We start from the raw sequence: 17,871 nt of genomic DNA on the forward strand, positions 1-17,871 counted from the left end.
TAAATAATAATTAATTTTGATTATTATGATTCGATGGGTCATTTATAATTGATTAAGTTAAAAAAATTTATGTTTTTTTATAATTGATTTAATTAAAAATATTTTATGTAAAAAAATCTATTGTATTTTATATTAAATAGTGGATATTTAGCTCTATGCTCTGAAGATTTTTGTTCTAAGGAAGTGGGGACAATACGTGTGTAAAATTTGAATCCAAAGAATACGATGAACCCTCACAAGCTACCTAACGTGTGCAGTACCGCCAATCAATAGCAGCCTTCCCATCAAAACCCACCGAGTAACCCGCTCCTCTCTCAAACGCTTATCCTGTTCTACACGACACCAGACCGATTCAATTGAAAATCCGAATTAGCGCCCAATGCAACGGCTGCATTCCCCGCTTTCGAACCAGAAAGAACCCTAATTTATCGCAAAGCTCTCTCCCCCTTCCTCATCTCTTCCACTTCGATCGAATTCTCCCCCTTCTGTTTCCTTGGGTTTCGATCCGGATGATGGGTTCTTCCTCGGGTGCACGCGATGGTACCGATTCTTTGGCGTCTAAGCCTCAGAGTCAATTACAACGGGGAGTTCGCGTGGTGGGAAAGATCCGACCTTTCGTCGATTCGGAGGCCGGTGGATCCTCCTGTCGTGCTCGGGTTTCCGTCACCAGATTCGTTGGAGACCATGCCTTGGTTGCTTTCGATGACCAGCAGACTTGGTTTGCCATTTTCCCTTTATTACGATAGATTTAGATATTCTTTTATCTTTCTCTAGTCTTTCGAATTTCTTTTAGTTCATTACTAGATAATGAGTGTGAAAGGCATGCCCCTTTTTTTCGGTTCTAGTACTGCTTTGAAGAATTGGATTTAGTAAAAAGGCAGGTGAAATTTTATGATGTTTTGGATTAGGATCTGTTGTAATTGGTAAAAACACTTTTTTGCTGTTCCTATGATGTAGTCGGAAGGATTCCTACAAGTTGGATTGGTGCTATGAACAAGACGAAAACATTGACCAGATCTTCACTGCAGAGGTTAAGCCTCTCATAGAGGGGCTATTCCGTGGACATAATGGCTGCGTTATTGCTTATGGTGCTCCGGGAAGTGGCAAGTCTCAGCTGATTCAGGTAACTTTTTGAGAGGAATTATAGTTGTATATGTGTTTGGAGTAATCTTTTTATTGGTATTGTTGTTCCTAACATGTTCTCTTTATCCATTTATTGTGATTTAACGGAGGAGTATTTTGTCTAGGGCTCTGGACAGAACCCTGGTCTAGTGATGATTGCTTTAGGGGAAATATTAGCATTTGCCAATGAAAACAGAGGCTCTGTCACTGTATCATGCTATGAAGTATCTCAAGATCATATATATGATCTCCTGGAGCCCAAGGATCAGGAGGTGCTTATCCTGGAAGATGCGGCCAAGAGAATTCAGCTTAAGGGCCTTTCGCAGGTAGCGCAAGGAACTTTGCAATTTTTCCAAATGCAGTGACCTCGCTTTTACTTTCTGAATTAGCTGAGTTACTTGTCTGAATATTTGTTTTCAGATCCCTGTAAACTCTATCTCTGATTTCAAGAAATTATCTTTTCATGGGTGTAACATGGGCAAGTCTTGGCTCAAGCTTCCTGATGATAGCACAGTCAGGAGCCACAGAGGCTTGATTGTATATTTGTCTTCTGTTGACATGGAATCCAACAGTTCTTTAATTGGGAAGATAAACTTTGTTTGTTTGGCAGGTAGAGAAAGAGTACTACTGAATTCAACTCCTTTTTCTTCAGAGTCATCGTTATTTTAGTTTGCCTGATGTGGTTATCGTTTCCTTTCTCACATCACCACTGTTTTTGTCAGACTATGAGGACATTAAGCAGAAGGGTAATGCGAGACCTCAACTAGCTGAGAGTACTAAGATTAACAAGTCATTGTATACACTTCTAAACATCGTTTGCGCACTTAACGCTGGTGAGAATTTCATTCCCTACCGGGAAAGCAAATTGACCCGCTTGCTGCAAGACTTCTTGTGCAAGGCAAGCAGAGCTGTCCTGATTACATGCTTGGTGAGGCCATGATTTTAGTCTCCATTTATCCTTATCAATGTGGTTATTGTCTTTCTCATCTTCAAACTTATTGTTTTTGATTAAGCTTCTGTTTATATTATTTTTTCCTTAATCTGTTTTAGAGAAGCTAGTCTGATGATCAAATGCTATTCACTGTAGAATCCAACTATCTGTCAAGACACTCTCAGTGCGGTCAACTTGGCATCTAGGTCATGCCAAGTAGCCAATCGACATCGGTGTCACTCAGCCAAGGTCATTAAGAGTGGTTCAAAGTTCAACCAATCATGTTCCCCTTCTATTGTTGGAATACCCGTGAGAGCTGTTTCACAAAAGAAAAATGAGATCTCTCAATGTGCATCATCTGAAAAGAATGGATATGGAACCCCATATGCCATAAGGAGGAGGTAGTACTTGTAAATTAATTATTTGTTCTCCTTAATCTCGTTTTGTTTTAGCCTTGAATCAGCCCTGCATCAAGGGTGATAAAAATACTATTAATGGCAGGTCATTACAGCTAGGAAGTCTGGGAACCTGCTTTTCTGAGAAACAAAAAACTGGTTTTCCATCTGCAATAAGAAAGAAGTACGTGCTCTTACTAAAGTCGTTTCTTTGTAAGAAATCAGAAGTAACTTTCTGCTGAACCTTGTGCTCAGGAAAATGCCCATTGGATCAAGTCCTCCAAACAAAAGTGAAAGTCGGAAGGTATGGAAGTTCAACATTGCCATATTACAAGCAAATTTAGCATTGGATACCACAATATACATTTGATTTATCCTAGCATGTCCTGGTTGATGTGTCTATGACTTTAAGTGGACCATGTTTTTTATTGTACCAATGATACTCATTAATTCCGACGCCATGAGTTCCTTGATACATACTCATATACTTCAAATAACACCCGTCTGAACCAAAACATGTTCGTGGAGCTAAAAGTTGGCCACCTCAGAGACAACACTCTACTTAAGTTATGAAATTATGAGTCTTTAAGTTTTTATTTTTAAAGTTGATTAATCTTTTAAGCTTATTCAGGCTAATTCCAGAGTAGACATTGTTACAGCAGTTGATACATGCAGTCAGGTACTAGTTTTTTTGGAAATGATCCAATTATTCTCTAACTTTTTGTAGAAATCAGATGGTTGAATTGTTGTTTTATTAAAAGATAACCATAAGGCTTTGCAGGGTAACGTTGTATTGGATTATGTGGATGTAGATTGTCCTATGTTAGAAGAGGTAAATATTAGTTCCTTTTCTTTTATGACATGGTCAAGCATTTGTAAAAGATATACTGTTCTAGTATGACTCTTTACAAATCTCAGTGATGGCAAAAGATCCAGTCGGGACCTATGGTTTTATTATTGTTGTATACTGCTCTGGTATGATTAGACGATTTTTTTCCCACCCTTCTTTTCTGAAAGAGATTTTTTCAGGAAAGCTGTGAATCGGTTGGTCCAAATTGTGTAGAAAATATTATGCCAACAGGGGTCAGTTTCTCCGCTCAATGATAAATTTGACATGCTGTTCCGTTTATGTTAATGTGATAAATAACTTATCTTTTTTTTTTTTAATTCTGGTTTCAAGGGTGATTGTTATACAAATGAAGACACTTTTGTCCAAGACACTGTTGTTGGACTCGGATGTGATGAAAAGATGACTGATGATCCAATCGGTATGTTGCAGGTTGTTTTTAGTGTTTCAAATACTATTTCTCTGGTATCATATGCTTCTCATCAGACAGATTTTTCTATTTTGTGATTTGTAGATGGAACCAAGGATGAGATCCACAAAATTTTTGTCAATGAGGATCAATCATCTCCACCGTTGAGTGCAAGACTCAGAGAAATATCAAACTCATTGAAGCTTTTGAGCACTCAAACAACTGCTATTGGATCACCAAACACTGAAATGACATCTACCAAACAAATAAATAAGGAAAAACTTGACCCCAAAACTCCTGAAGTTCCTTTTGCAGTGAGATTAGAGAATGAGCCAAACTTTGACTACATTGGCAGTCCGCAGGACATCTTTAAAACTCGCAGTACAGGACTGAAGGTCGTTCATAACTTTTGTGTGTTTAATGTTGGTTTTCTTATCTTGACTAACTGATGCATTCTCTCCTTTTGTCATATACAGAAGTATCTAGCTCAGGAGTGTCTTACTTTCCTCAATAGTGCTAACAAGTAAGTAATTTATCTTACTTCATAGTCAGAAGAAAGTTTTCTAATGCTATAATCAGCTAAGCCATATTGAAAACTTTTACTTACATATGTATCTTTGGATTTTTATGTTCTTAACATAGTTAAAAAGAAATGAGCCATTTAAGTAGCACTGTATTTAATTCTGTAAATATGAATGGTGTGGATAGCATAATGTTATCAGTAGACATTAGAATTTTTTCACTACATGAAAGGATGATAAGAAAAAATATTCTTGTCATGTCTTTCTAAGATGTGCAAGTTAACACCTAAATATCATGCATTGTGAGGGTGGATAAATAAGTTGTTCTCGAATACTATGATTTACATTACATTTTCATGATGAGAAGTGTTTGTGTCACCGACAGCCAAAGCCTGCACCTTTTTATTAATTTATTAGTACAAATTGTTGCCAAGAGGGATTTGAATAGATATTTCCAAGAGTGAGCAAAATGATCAACTTCTGTGGTATCTTTACAAAAAAATGCAACTACTACATCATCAAGATTACAAATCATGTTACTAAAAATGCATATGGCTCTACAGTCTGCAATTAGCAGTAATCGAAAGCTGCACTCCTAATTGTGTTTTGCTATGACGTATAGGCAACTATATTTATCACAAGCAGTCATACGATCAATTTTATCCAGTGGTTGGCTTAATAATAACTTTTCATGAATATTCAATCATATATAACTTTTATTGTTTGGTGTGCTTATGTTTGATGTACTTGTCTTGATTTTGGCATTGTAGGGAGGAGCTTAAGGGATTAAAGGTCCAATTTATATCACATGACTAATTCACTCTTTATCCCATTTAGTTGTTTGCTAATTCCTTTGCTTTCCTTTCTGCAGGGAATTGGAGAGAAGAGAGCAACATATATTCTTCAGCTTCGTGAAGAATCTTCCGAACCCTTCAAGAATGTAAGCATCATAATTCAGATATCCTCTTAAAATTACTTGCAGCGACAACTCATGGAAATTTGTGAAATGTACAAAGCTGACCACACCATCGTTTCTGTATAATTTACTAAAACTGATATTTCTTTAAAATTCCAGATGGATGATCTTAAAGAGATAGGCTTGTCTAGAAAACAGGTAATATTTTGACGAGATATGGTTTAACTTGTTTTTTACTGGGATCCTATTTGAAATTTCTTATAATTCCAATTTCTTTACGTCTTGTAAGTTGTTGTATCTCCAAGGTGGGTGGAGGACTAATTTTGTTGGATAAAATGGCTATCATCTTACAATGTTTCTCTTTCTTTCAGATAAATGCAATGATGTCACAAGTCCTTGGAGATTTTTAGGCTGGCATTGCAATGGCGCTGTGACTTGTACATGTGAATCATGAATGTGGTATACCAAAAAAATCGATTGGACCGGACCCTTTGTTGAGTTGCTGATAGCTCCACAGATGTGTAACTAATGCTTACTCTTTTGGTTGCTTTACCAGAGGATTGTCACCTTTGTTGAGTTGTACTTGATATCATGCCTACACATGTAGGTTGTAAGCTACTTCGATTATTGCTTGGATAAAAAGCTTGTAATACAGTATGAGGGATATATTGCAACTCTTGTTATCATGGATGAAAGAATCAAAAAAGAACGTGTCATCACCATCTAGATTTGTATTTCGAAAGCACTGAATTGCTTCCACTAATTATTTCCACACTGGGAGCCGTTTCTTGAGAAGGTAAGTAATTGGGGTGGGGGGGAAGCCATGTCAACTTTGTTGACTATAGAGAATTCTTTCTTTTTTTTCCTTCTCTATAAGCCATAATAATTTAATGTGATTGTTAAAACAGACTTTAGCTCTCCACTTCCAAATTCGTCAAGGGTAAAGTGTCTAAAAGTCAAGGGTTAGAACAAAAGACTCTAAAAAACCTACATTAGGGCATACCTGACAAAAGTTCTTTCGATGCTTAGGTCAATAAGAGATTCAGATAATTCGATAAAATATAAAAAAATCAATAAGAAGGGGTTATAATCCCTTCAGAATGAACCTAAAAGTCTTTTATAGTGCGCTGGGATCAACCATCAAGTGAAGGTCACAATAAATGTTAGGAAGGATTACTCAGGACCATCAATGAGCTTATGATCATACTTCAAAACGTCAAGATTACGATTATAGGATAACAACTCACTCTTAGCTCTCTTAACTCAAAGTTGCCGACTTTGATATCAAGTCAATCTTTTGATAACAACTCACTCTTAGCTCAAAGTTGCCGACTTTGATATCAAGTCAATCTTATTGGTGCCACGTTACCGATCTCATGAAGCTAGGTCTAGAATAGGTGTCGCTAAATTGCCTACGTGTCATGTCCGCATATCAGTGATCACATCTTTGATGTCCTCAACAGAATCCAACTAAGTCATGCCCCCATATTGACCAGACATCTACCTAAATCATGCCCACATACTGACCAGACAGTGATTTCATCAACAGAATCCAACTAAGTCTTGGACGATTGTCGTTGTGACATCGGCTTGAGAGTGGGCCATCGGGAGCCTTGCAGGATTCCTCACATGAGGGATTAGATTTTGTGGAAACTGCAGCAAGTGAAGCTCAAATGTGTTGCCGATGTTAGCGAACATTCCCTTTTGCTCCATCCGTGAACGGATTAGAAGTTAATCTTTTTAGATAGATCCCGCAAAAGAAGATAACACATTAGACGACATGGTTTATGAACTACTACTACTACTACTGCTACTACTACTACAAACATATCCATCAGTGGATGTCAAGTGATAACTTCAATATATTTCACACTGATGATTGATCTAATTGTGCATAGAGCTTCATATGATTGTATGTACAGTGAGATACAATCATTTGTTGTTGTTTTACCTTACTAAATTAAGCTTTGTACTGTAACTAGAGATCAATCTGCAAGCAAAAGATATAGGTAAAATGAATTATACAAGTTTCCCATGTAAATCCATGATTAAATAGCAAAACAACAACAAATTTGTGTTTATTGCAGTTACTAACATCATAAATGAAGATAGAGAAACTCAACATAACTCCTTGCATCGATGGAGATATCCACAACCATAAAAGGGAATCAATGACCAAGAGGGCAGTGAAATTAAATAGACAAGTTCCTTAAAGCACTGTCTATATGCTGTGATGTCCGATTTAAAAAAAAAAAGAAAACTGATACCTCATTCAGGGCTGTTTCCGGCACTCACCGTCTCTTGAACAGTTAAGTCAACAGGACTGCCTTCGGCATCAACTGTTTCTTGCGCAGGTAAACCGACGACACTTTCTACCTTCTTCTTCAGGCCAGTAAGATCCATTACAGCAGCAATTTGCTCCCTTATCTCTCTCTCCATTTCCTCCACTTTTTCATCACTGGGACCACTGGCTATCTGCTTCTTCAACTCTTCTATTTTCCCCCTAACGCCAGCCATATCTATTGCCTTCTCTATTTCCTTATTTATCACCTCATCTGCCTTTGCTAATTTCTCACCTAACCCAGGTGGAGATGTTGGTCCTATCTTCTTAACCGATCCCACCACTTCAAGATTCACAGATTTTAGCATTTCCGCTAACTCTTCCTTGGCACTTTCCACCTCCTTGATCTGATCATCATCTAATTGTTCCCCCTTTGCCACCTTATCACGCGCCCGTCTCAGTACCTCCATCTTGCCTTTGACCTTCTCTTTGAATTTCTCATCGAGTTTTTCATTAATCTGTTCCTTCAGCTTCTCTCCTTTAGCTTTCAGGTCCTGCAGCCTGTTAATCTTAAAAAGCAGTACAAGTTTCTTCTTTAGGCCCATGTAAGATCCACGACGAGATAGATTGTGCTTAAATTTGTTCACCAGTCTATCTGCTTTTTCCTGCAAGGTTGGACTAAGTGTTCCATCAGGCGTGCTCGGAGATTTGGATAACTCCATCTTAAGAGCTTTGACCCTTTTTTGTAATCCCATTGAAATGAAGGCCTTTGTCATTTCCTTGTCAATTTCTTTCCTAAGTTTTTCTATTTTGTCAGAGATGGTAGGCGTAGGATATTTGCCTTTAGCTTCCACTACTGATTTCTTTAGGTTTTCTATTTCCATCACTATGTCAGCTTTGACTTTGGAAAGGTTGACTTCCTTCTTTTTCATGTTAAAATTCTTAGTTGGTGGAAGAGGTTTGCCTTCTAGATATCCCCCTATTTGCCTGAACTTCAAATGGCGATGACTAAGTAGAGTTTCTTTGTCCATTGCAGCAAGCTCCTGAGTTAGATAACTTAGTTTTTCATTATCTTTACAAGAAATCAAACAAAAAAAGAACCATTTACAAATATTTCTAATAAAGCAGAAATAATGCAATAATATTTGGGTTATTCTTGAGGATGCTACCTTACAGAATATTAAAGTATTTTCTCTTCAATTAAAAATATTTCTGCTGTAATAATTTGGACATCTAGCACATTATAATTAGAATGGATATGAACCATTACTATTTATTAAAACATGGAATGTTTATTCAGCTAACAGAACTAAAGAGACGAAGATAAGTATTGAAATAAGTTTTCTTCTTCAGCAAAGATCATCATAGACTTCACCTCAGAAAGAATGAGAGGGCATGTTTAATGATTCATGCTACAAGATCTGCAATTATATACACTGAATTGAAAAACACTGCAATCTGTAAGAAGAAGCCATTTTTGTGTCAAGGATTTAAAATGAATCCAGCTCTGTACAGAAAAGTTTCTGACCAAGGAGAGAAGGTGAATTTAAGTGCAATTCTTTATAATATCTTTCAGTAATTAAAGCACCTTTTTTGTAATCTTAGGACATGCAAATTGACATTTAAATCTGTTAAGGAAAACCAAGTTACAGACACATGTTTTTTAAGTTAATGTATCAACACAAGCAACCAACTGATGATCTTATATTGAGAAAAGTTTTCTGGGAATGAAGGGTTGAAAGAGAAAACAGTATTGTGTCCGAAATGTTTCTGATTACAATGACCCTTCAAATAATATTAACAAATGCAGTAATTAAAAGAGATGTTTCTTTCAGAATTGAAAAAGGATGAGACCCCACAAGTTGTAGAGATAGTACTTCTAGCATACTATTTAGCTTTTTTAATTCTATGTTAAAAATAAACAAAATTGCAAAACAAAATGTACCTGCATGGCCTTCACGAGTTTAACCTTTATCTGCTGGGATGTCCATGTTGGATCAGTATGCGCACCACCAAGAGGTTCCTGAGTGATATATGGTATAACATGAACATAAAAAGCTTCCTTCTCAAATATAACTTGCTAGAGATCAACACTAAATGATGAAAAAGACAAACTAAAGTGTACCCACCACAGGTCTGGTTTACTTCCCCAGAATATTCATGCAAAGCAAGTACAAATACAGGACACCCTACTCTAATTGGAATATTTTGCAAATACAGAAACAAATTTATATATTCCAATCAGTGATATATAGTCGCTTCAGCTAAAAGTACACCAACCTATATAACATGCGGAAATAAATTCTTATGGGTTAATTCTTGAAGGTTCCTCAAACCCAAAAATATACTGTCATTATTTTACCTAAAAGCTTGTTTATGCTCCCAATGTCATATATCTCATCTTTAATTCAGACAAATTTTCAAATTTCAATCCTATAAGAAACTAATAAAGTACCCAAGGATAAAGGAAAGTGGAAGACAATCGATAACTTTGAGATAATACGACAAAGCCTCTATGATGCCGACAACTATAGGAGTTCATCATATTCGCAACCTTCATATCACAAAGGATGGCTAATAGATGTACGATGACAGTTAGTCTTTTTTTTTTTCCAGAGTCAATTCGTTCTTACACCACAGAATAACAATTTAGTGCTGATACCCACAGTTCCAGTACACTCAAATCTCAATCTCTGCAACCCCTATCACTCTTGCCTTGGGAGGGTCCTAGGACACGTTAATAATGATGAGACAAAGAATGATACCACATTAATGCATCGATGGCACTGTTTGGGTTCCAACATTGGGTCCAATAAGCCTACAATATTGACAAACAACTCCAAAAGATATAATAATTCAATGATAGATATATATAGCGTTATTCAATTCAGCGATGGAAGTGTATATATTAATTCAATTCCATGAACCACTGGACCACCGACCATGGAGTCTAGTCATTCAATTTGGTGATAGAAGTGTATATATTAATGTTATCTCGATAATTTCTTTTGCTAAAATCGTAGAGTTACGAACATGATCCAACATCTCTACTCTTGGTGGGCCACTTCAATCAATGGAAGCAACTTTGACGAAGGACCATTTGACAAAAATCTTCCTATAGCTTAGATAAATTTTTTGATTTTTGATCATTATAGTTTAGAATTTCTATTTATTTATAGCTTAGATATAGTTGATTCTTATTTTATGTACCAAGAAAAAAGATAAAAAAAACTCTAAAATAGGGGTTTTTTTTTCCATTTTCGACTGATTTTTCATTGTTTTATGAATTCCAATACATACAATGTACCAAGTGTCGGTGCATCAGTACCAACTGGCACATACCGATCCATGGTATGCACAATCAATATCAGATGGCAATAGTTGCTAATATTTTTAAGAGAATACATCTTTCCTTTCCATCAAAAATTCCAATTTCATAAAATATTGTTGTCTTGCCACCTCAAAGAAAAAGTAGAAATTGATGGGGAATCTTTGTGCATTTGTACCCAATTATTTTATTCACTGTTGCATAAAATCTGATTTTTTTTTCACTGTTGCCAAATTAAGGTGATACTTAATAGATCATACACTGCAGTCAGTCAACAACACTAATGTCATATCTATAATGACTTTGTGTTAAACTTCCAATCCTGCTTCTAAACTATAATCTTCAGCTGCATCTGCATCGGCATCTGCAGAGCTGGAGGCCAGTTAGCAACTTCAATAGAAGGCCTTAGAGATACCATAACCTTTAACAATCTTAGCCATTCCAAAGACCTTAATAAGATCATCTTCATAAATTTTGCAGCTTCCTAAACCATATACAAGTTCATCAGTTCTTCAGACGTGGGTTACCCACTATGGAGGCCTTTTAAGGATAAACTTCTTTCTGGACATGCTATGTCACTTGCCCAACCTTCCTAAGCAGACCACTTTCACTATGTTTTGTAGCTCAATAGACCCATTAGTAAATTCACAAACTTTTGTAATATTACAATCGTGTAACATACTGATATCAATCTGATATTTGCATCAAATTAGAATGAAAAGGATAAGAACTTACTGGAATGATCCCATCTGCAATTTTTAATTTACAAAGTTCGGTGGATGTGATCTTCAGTTGCTCAGCTGCCTGTTAATGTTACTGTAAATACTTCAAAATAAAAGTATTTAAGCTCATAGAGGGCATATATACGGGACAAGATATATACCTCAGGAGCTTCTTGAGAAGACTTCCACAAAATTGCAGCACATGCTTCTGGACTGCACAGAACATGATAGATTGTTTATGGTACAATAAATAATATGGCAAGAAACATGTCATGGCGTGTAATGTGTTAATTCATAATGGTAGCTTTTTTAGGTTTGAAAAGAAAAGGAGTCAAAAGTAGCATAGAGTAATCTAAAAGTTTTCCTCTCCTTCATCACCACAGCTGCAAGCCCAACAGATTTCTTATAAGTATGCGTGTGAGCAATAAAATAGGTTTTCATTTCTCCAAAAAAGAAAATGTAAGGGATTAGATTGAAGGGGATATCAGAGCTAAATGGCTGGGGGAAAAGTCCATCTAACTGGGTCCAAATAATTGGAATATAAGACTTTTAGATGAACAATTGAACCAACTCAAACATATGTATATTGAATATTTTATGACCAATTAAAACATGCAATATCCTTAATGTCTCAGTAAAACTGATGGAATTTGTTTAGGCTTTATGGTCAGACATAACTTCACAGAAATGAATTGGTATTTGGCCAGGTGGACCTCTCAAAATCCAATGCAATTTACTGTTCAATGTAGATTCTTGAATTGAATTATACAGCCAAAGTACAAAATCACAAATTTATTCAGCACTTGAATGTTTTCTGTCTGGTGAACATCAAATATAATCAACTTAAAAATATGAATTTTCTTCACAGAGTGTACGGGGATGCAAACTCACCTGGCAACATAGAAGACTGAATTTTCCAACATGTACATTTTGTTTGCACAGCCAATAGCAAGAGCTCCACCAGATCCACCTTCACCAATAACAATAGTGACAATTGGAACCTTCAGGTCAAACATAGTCCTTAAGTTAACGGCTATTGCCTCCCCCTGCATTAATCAGATCCACATGCACAATGATACATTTCTTTCAAATGACAGAAATTTGATAAGCAACAGTTCCAAATAGAAGGGGATGAGGCTAAACTACCTGGCCAAGTTCTTCAGATTTAAGATCAGCAAATGCCCCAGGTGTGTCAATAAATGTAATGATGGGAAATCCATGGTGGTCTGCATACCTCATCATACGCAAGGCCTTACGGTAACTACACATAGTCACATGCATGGTAGTGAGGTAAAGGCTTTGCATGTGAAAGTAGATCACATAAAAATCTTACAAAGACTAAGAAGAACATTGGAGAAAACACTAAATAATTATAAGCTCTACATGCATAATTAGCAGGTGGCAGTAACCTCATAAATATCACAAACTTTGCGAAAGCAATGAGCTGACAAACTACAGTAGTATGCATTTCATAATTGAATTACTAACTAGAAGTACATATTCCAAAATAATTTTGAAAATAACATTCATATCACAAGAAGTGTCAGCCACTCATTCGAAAAACAGAAAAATTAGAAATGGATTTGTCAATTCAATACCCGTGTGGAGTAGGCATTCCAAAATTGCGGTGTATATTTTCTTTAGTGTTCCTGCCTTTCTGATGACCAACAAATGCATAGGTTTTCCCATCTATGCTTCCAAGACCTGTTACAATGGCAGGGTCATCATAACCTGCACGGTCTCCATGAAGCTCGACCCACTGTGAAACAACCACAAGGAAGATGTCAAGGAAGATGTGAGCTTGAAAATTTATGCAGAAAAAAAAAGCAGAGAATTATGAAGAAAGTGTGTGATGTGGGTATATACCTTGTCAGTAATGTTCAACACATGGTCAAGAAATGTTGGCCTGTTGGGATGCCGAGCAATACTCAATCTTTGAATAGGAGTCAAATGTGTGTACAAGTCTTTCAGGGCCTGGGATGATTCAGCAGAATCAGGAAAGGAGATCTCACAGGGATTGTTATCAGAAACAGAACAAAATTCAGCAGACACAAGTACTAGGGTTCATGAGATAAGTAGCTACAAAGACCATAATCAAAGATCTAACTACATCTCTAAATGGTTGACCAAAACTTCCTTTTCCATATGGAATTACAGGTAAATCAAATGGAAAACCACGCTATATGCACTCCTAAATGTATGTTAAGTCTTCTGAAATGCTGCCTTGCAAGAAAAATACCTATAGACCCCATATTAAATACTATTCAGCACATCCTTCAATGAGGCGGAGCAGGTGGTTCAGAGCATATGATTTAATGAGGCCATTCATCAAGGAAGTTAACCAAAAATTGCATAAAAGATGGAGGTGACTATCTAGGCATGTTTGGAACTTGAATCTTATGCTAACTGGATTGCTCTAAACATAACATTTCAAATGAGTATACACCGCCTAGTATTAGAACCAGGAAACACCCAGAGAATGAGACTGAAGGAAAATTTCTAATAGTAGAACCACTGAGAGACAAAAAGCATGAAAATAAAAATCTAAATTTGTCAAGGCTCAGTAAAGCTAACATAATTATGGCATTGTTCACAGTGGTAAGAAAAATGTGACTCTGGGCTCATATTGCCAAAGCAATCACATGAACTTGTTGCATTGCCTGAAGAAAATTATTCTGCTAATGATATCCCATGCTATCTGTTAGTGCCTATAGGAATTGGCTAACAAAGCAATACACAGAAAGTATGCTATCAAAATGATACTAAAACTGGAAATATTAATAGCAGGTGACTCTAGCAGAAGAAACATTTCCAGTCCTCACCCTTAAAATTGTACATACATGACATTATTTAGTAACTGTTCTTTTATGTTTGAAAATCACAAACTCTTTGAAGAAATTATAAAGTAAAACCCGTCCAAATTATGAGCGTTGTTTTCTGCAAAATATGTAAAAGAAATATTATTTCATTTTGATGAAATTTGGCCCCTTTTTTTGCCCCTCATATTTTCTGTAACCAAGAAAATATGCACTTCTACTGAAAAGCTTACTGCCCATATCTAGAAATTAAAGAATTATATCACCTTGCTCATTCACATTTTGATCAAAATGTAAGTCACAAAGACATACCCAGTATAATAAAAGATTGAATAATCATAATGCAACTACAGAAAACAAAATAAAATTTAATAATTTCCATCTCCATGTAGGAGATTTTAACAATTTGTACTGTTTCAAGGGACCTGTGATTTCCAGAAACTCCTTTTTACAAGGTGCTGAGACAACTCAAAATTTGAATATAAAATGGACTCAGGAATAATTTCCTACATCAAAACCATATGTGGGAATCCTAGAAGGAAGTGCAATTTATCTGATAGATTATAAAACTACTTACGACATAAGACTTTGAAATACAAACAATCACCACTGCAGCTCCCATGTATATTCTATTCTTTCTTTTCATGCTGTTCAATGCTCAACAAGACTACCAGCTACATAAATAAAGCCTAAAAAGCAGTGAACAATTAAAAATTATATCTTAACAAATTGAACATGTATTAGTGATAGATATATTGTAACGATTCAAGCAATTCCAGTTTCCCAATTTTCTTGAGGTATCCACTACATATCAACAAAATTCACGGTGAACTTTCTGCTGTGATCAAGTTTTCAACATCCAATTGAGAAGATGGGCCGCACAAATGTGGACTTATGCCATCTGCAAATGGGGCAACTTTTCCTTCTTTTATTTATCCATTATTATGCAAGTAAAGGCACTACAAGTACAACACCTGCTGGTATTTGCTTTCCAGTAGATTAATTTGATCAGTGAAGTCCAGACCAGTCTCATCAGCCATTTTACGCACCTGCAAAAAATTACACTCAGAGATCATTAAAGAAATCTGATGAAAACCACCATATCATCAGTAAAGCATTCAAGACAGTGGATAACATGATGGAAGGAAAAGAGACAAACTCCAACAGGCTCCCTAGTTCTTGAAGTAAACACTATAATCACCCATGAAACAAGAAACACAATAGAAAACAATGAATGTTGAAGTGCAAGCAAATCCATAATACCGTGTGTGATCCATGCCCGAAAGTGAAACATTTGGTTTACAAATGCCTTATCTTCACTGGTCATTTATTTGTAATAAATGTTGGGCCAATCCTAACTAGTTTTATTGTGTACACACTTCTTGGTTGCTGTAGGGAAATCATGTTAATAACACAAACTCCAACTTTTCATTATATTCTCTCACTGCTGAAACATGAATCATATATAAAATTATACATAATCTTAAAGAATTGGAAAAATAAAAATAGTGCACTCTATTACACAAATAACACAAACTCCAACTTTTCATTATATTCTCTCACTGCTGAAACATGAATCATATATAAAATTATACATAATCTTATAGAATTGGAAAAATAAAAATTGTGCACTCTATTACACAAATATCTCAAACAAGAAAATTATTGGCTTCATGAAGATCTCATGATTCATGATACAGTACCACTCACGTTTTAATCTTTATATTCATGAAACTTGCATAGTAGAACCTTTCATAGACATCATTGTTCTAGACAATTAATAGTCATATTACATGTCAGATAAATATATAGATATGCCAAGTAGAATGAGCCATGCATAATTATCAGCATATAAGATAGGACAAGTCTAACATTTCATAATATCATGTGCCAACTTCAATAGGTGAGAATAAAGTTGTTTAACTAAAAAGCAGTCATCACTAAACATCAAAGCCCCATTCCATAAGCACAGAGTGGAAGTCCACAACACAAGTAGCAGCTAAAAGACTAAAATAATATAAATGCATAACCTGTTGAAAAACTAATCGACTAAATATCAAATGTTATAAATACAAAACCTGATGCAAAACTTACATCAATAATCTTCTTTTGTAGTTCAACCAATGGCTTCTCAAATTCAAGAGTAACTGGCTTTGGTTTTTCCACGAGAGGTTTGAATCGAGACAAATAGCTCAAGTGGCCACTTTTTAAATTTGGATCAATATCTTCTGGCCAGGGATATTCATTCTTTTGTCCTTTTTTAATTCTTGCAACAACACAAAACCTATGCCCATTTCTACGTGTAGATTGTCCAAAATGCTTCAGCCAAACTCTGCTAACTCCACTGGACAAGACCCTCCGTTGTTCAGCACCAAGGAGACCATTCCATGTATAAATATGTGATCCAGATACATAACTGCTACTCTCCCCACATACATTGGCTGCTGGTGAGAGGAAGAGAGAGTTCATCTCAAAATCCTATTTCTCTGCGAGAAATGCAACTCCTTTGATATTTTTATGTTGAAAACAAACCAAATCCCAAGTGCTTCACTCCTGCATCACAAAAGATTAAATAAATGAGCATCTAAACTCATAATGCAAGTGCTTGCAAGAAATCATGATGATAGCTCCAAGACCAGATGAAGCCCCTTAGCACACTCGACAACCCTCGACTAGTGGAGTGACCATAGAGTAACGCAACCAAAGTTTTCAATGTGTAATCAATCACAAGCACTTACTAGACCTTAAGTAAAAGAAGTTTCTAACACAAAGACATAAACATCAAGAAGGTCATACATCCGATTTACTTTCTGATGAAATTATATCTTCTTCTTTTTTGTAATAAAAAGAAGAGATGATCTGGGTAGTTGAGTATCCATGACCTAATCTTGAAAGAAAGCTAACTTATGTATAATCAAATTATAAATTAAGAAACTCGAATTAGTAACAAAGGCTATAGTCATAGACATTTCAAAAATGGGGGCATTTACGATCTCTATCTGCTTAACAACCCTACGCTCAGCCGGATCTAACTTACGCCGCTTTTTCAGATGCCATCACGCTCCTAGACCTCGAACGAGGACCAGAAAACAAAGCAACCGTACAATTCGATAACAAGCGACGACAACATTCGACCCCAAAACCTTAAAAAGTGAAAATATCTCAAACATACAGCTAAACCTTTCAATCCCTTTCAAAGATATCTTGAAACCAATGAATCGTGACAAAATGAGCATAAAACCCTAAAGCGAAGATCAAAACTATGTTACCAGGAGCACCGCGATCCAGCTTCTGATGCTCGATCCGGGAAAAGAAGAGATGGGGGTCGGGGATCTCGGGGTTAGAGTGGCTTGCGGGTGCTACGAAGCAGGGATCCCGGCGGCTTCTACAGAGCTCAAACTGAGTCGAGGAAGAGAGATGGAGGAAATAAATAAGGGGTTAGGGGTAAGCCATTTGGTTGCAGATGATGCTGATGGCGGAAGGAGTCGGGCGATAACTCCGAAGCCAGCGATTCCCATCCACCTTGCTCCGAAATGTTGGGCTCTCCGTCTCGAAGTTCGAGATTCGTGCCTTTCCCATCGGA

At 36.3% G+C, this 17,871-nt stretch overlaps 2 protein-coding genes across 2 annotated transcripts; one reads left to right on the forward strand and one right to left on the reverse strand.

Annotated features, from left to right (window-relative positions):
* Window positions 1–403: 403 nt before the first annotated feature.
* Window positions 404–5,690, forward strand: LOC135646181 (kinesin-like protein KIN-10C). Its single transcript, XM_065165440.1, has 18 exons — window positions 404–718; window positions 958–1,123; window positions 1,248–1,448; window positions 1,543–1,732; window positions 1,845–2,050; window positions 2,210–2,454; window positions 2,555–2,632; window positions 2,704–2,752; window positions 3,080–3,127; window positions 3,230–3,280; window positions 3,478–3,531; window positions 3,629–3,716; window positions 3,810–4,099; window positions 4,181–4,227; window positions 4,996–5,017; window positions 5,097–5,165; window positions 5,301–5,339; window positions 5,513–5,690. Exons 1-18 carry the CDS (start codon window positions 510–512, stop codon window positions 5,549–5,551), a joined length of 2,091 nt encoding a protein of 696 aa, XP_065021512.1. The 5' UTR covers window positions 404–509; the 3' UTR covers window positions 5,552–5,690.
* A 1,457-nt stretch (window positions 5,691–7,147) lies between these two features.
* LOC135646182 (acetyl-coenzyme A carboxylase carboxyl transferase subunit alpha, chloroplastic-like) lies at window positions 7,148–17,794 on the reverse strand. Its single transcript, XM_065165447.1, has 11 exons — window positions 17,558–17,794; window positions 16,383–16,841; window positions 15,263–15,337; window positions 13,339–13,446; window positions 13,071–13,231; window positions 12,619–12,733; window positions 12,364–12,518; window positions 11,634–11,685; window positions 11,486–11,554; window positions 9,368–9,445; window positions 7,148–8,465 (listed from the first exon to the last, which is right to left on the reverse strand). The coding sequence occupies exons 2-11, from the start codon at window positions 16,755–16,757 to the stop codon at window positions 7,410–7,412; spliced, it is 2,244 nt and encodes a 747-aa protein (XP_065021519.1). The 5' UTR covers window positions 16,758–16,841; window positions 17,558–17,794; the 3' UTR covers window positions 7,148–7,409.
* Between the last annotated feature and the right edge of the window lie 77 nt (window positions 17,795–17,871).

The sequence above is a fragment of the Musa acuminata genome, chromosome BXJ1-4, assembly GCF_036884655.1.
Source record: "Musa acuminata AAA Group cultivar baxijiao chromosome BXJ1-4, Cavendish_Baxijiao_AAA, whole genome shotgun sequence".
In the NCBI taxonomy this organism is placed as follows: Eukaryota; Viridiplantae; Streptophyta; class Magnoliopsida; order Zingiberales; family Musaceae; genus Musa; species Musa acuminata.

Bases quoted from the DNA above. Each gene is read 5' to 3' on its own strand.
- LOC135646181 (XM_065165440.1), top strand. From the start codon at position 510: ATGATGGGTTCTTCCTCGGGTGCACGCGATGGTACCGATTCTTTGGCG. The intron at 3,281-3,477 runs GTAAATATTAGT...AGATTTTTTCAG, and splicing joins ATTGTCCTATGTTAGAAGAG to GAAAGCTGTGAATCGGTTGG. The intron at 5,018-5,096 runs GTCCAATTTATA...TCCTTTCTGCAG, and splicing joins AGGAGCTTAAGGGATTAAAG to GGAATTGGAGAGAAGAGAGC.
- LOC135646182 (XM_065165447.1), bottom strand. From the start codon at position 16,757: ATGAACTCTCTCTTCCTCTCACCAGCAGCCAATGTATGTGGGGAGAGT. The intron at 12,734-13,070 runs GTATTGAATTGA...GACTATGTGTAG, and splicing joins GGAATGCCTACTCCACACGG to TTACCGTAAGGCCTTGCGTA. The intron at 11,555-11,633 runs GTATATATCTTG...TAACATTAACAG, and splicing joins CTTCTCAAGAAGCTCCTGAG to GCAGCTGAGCAACTGAAGAT.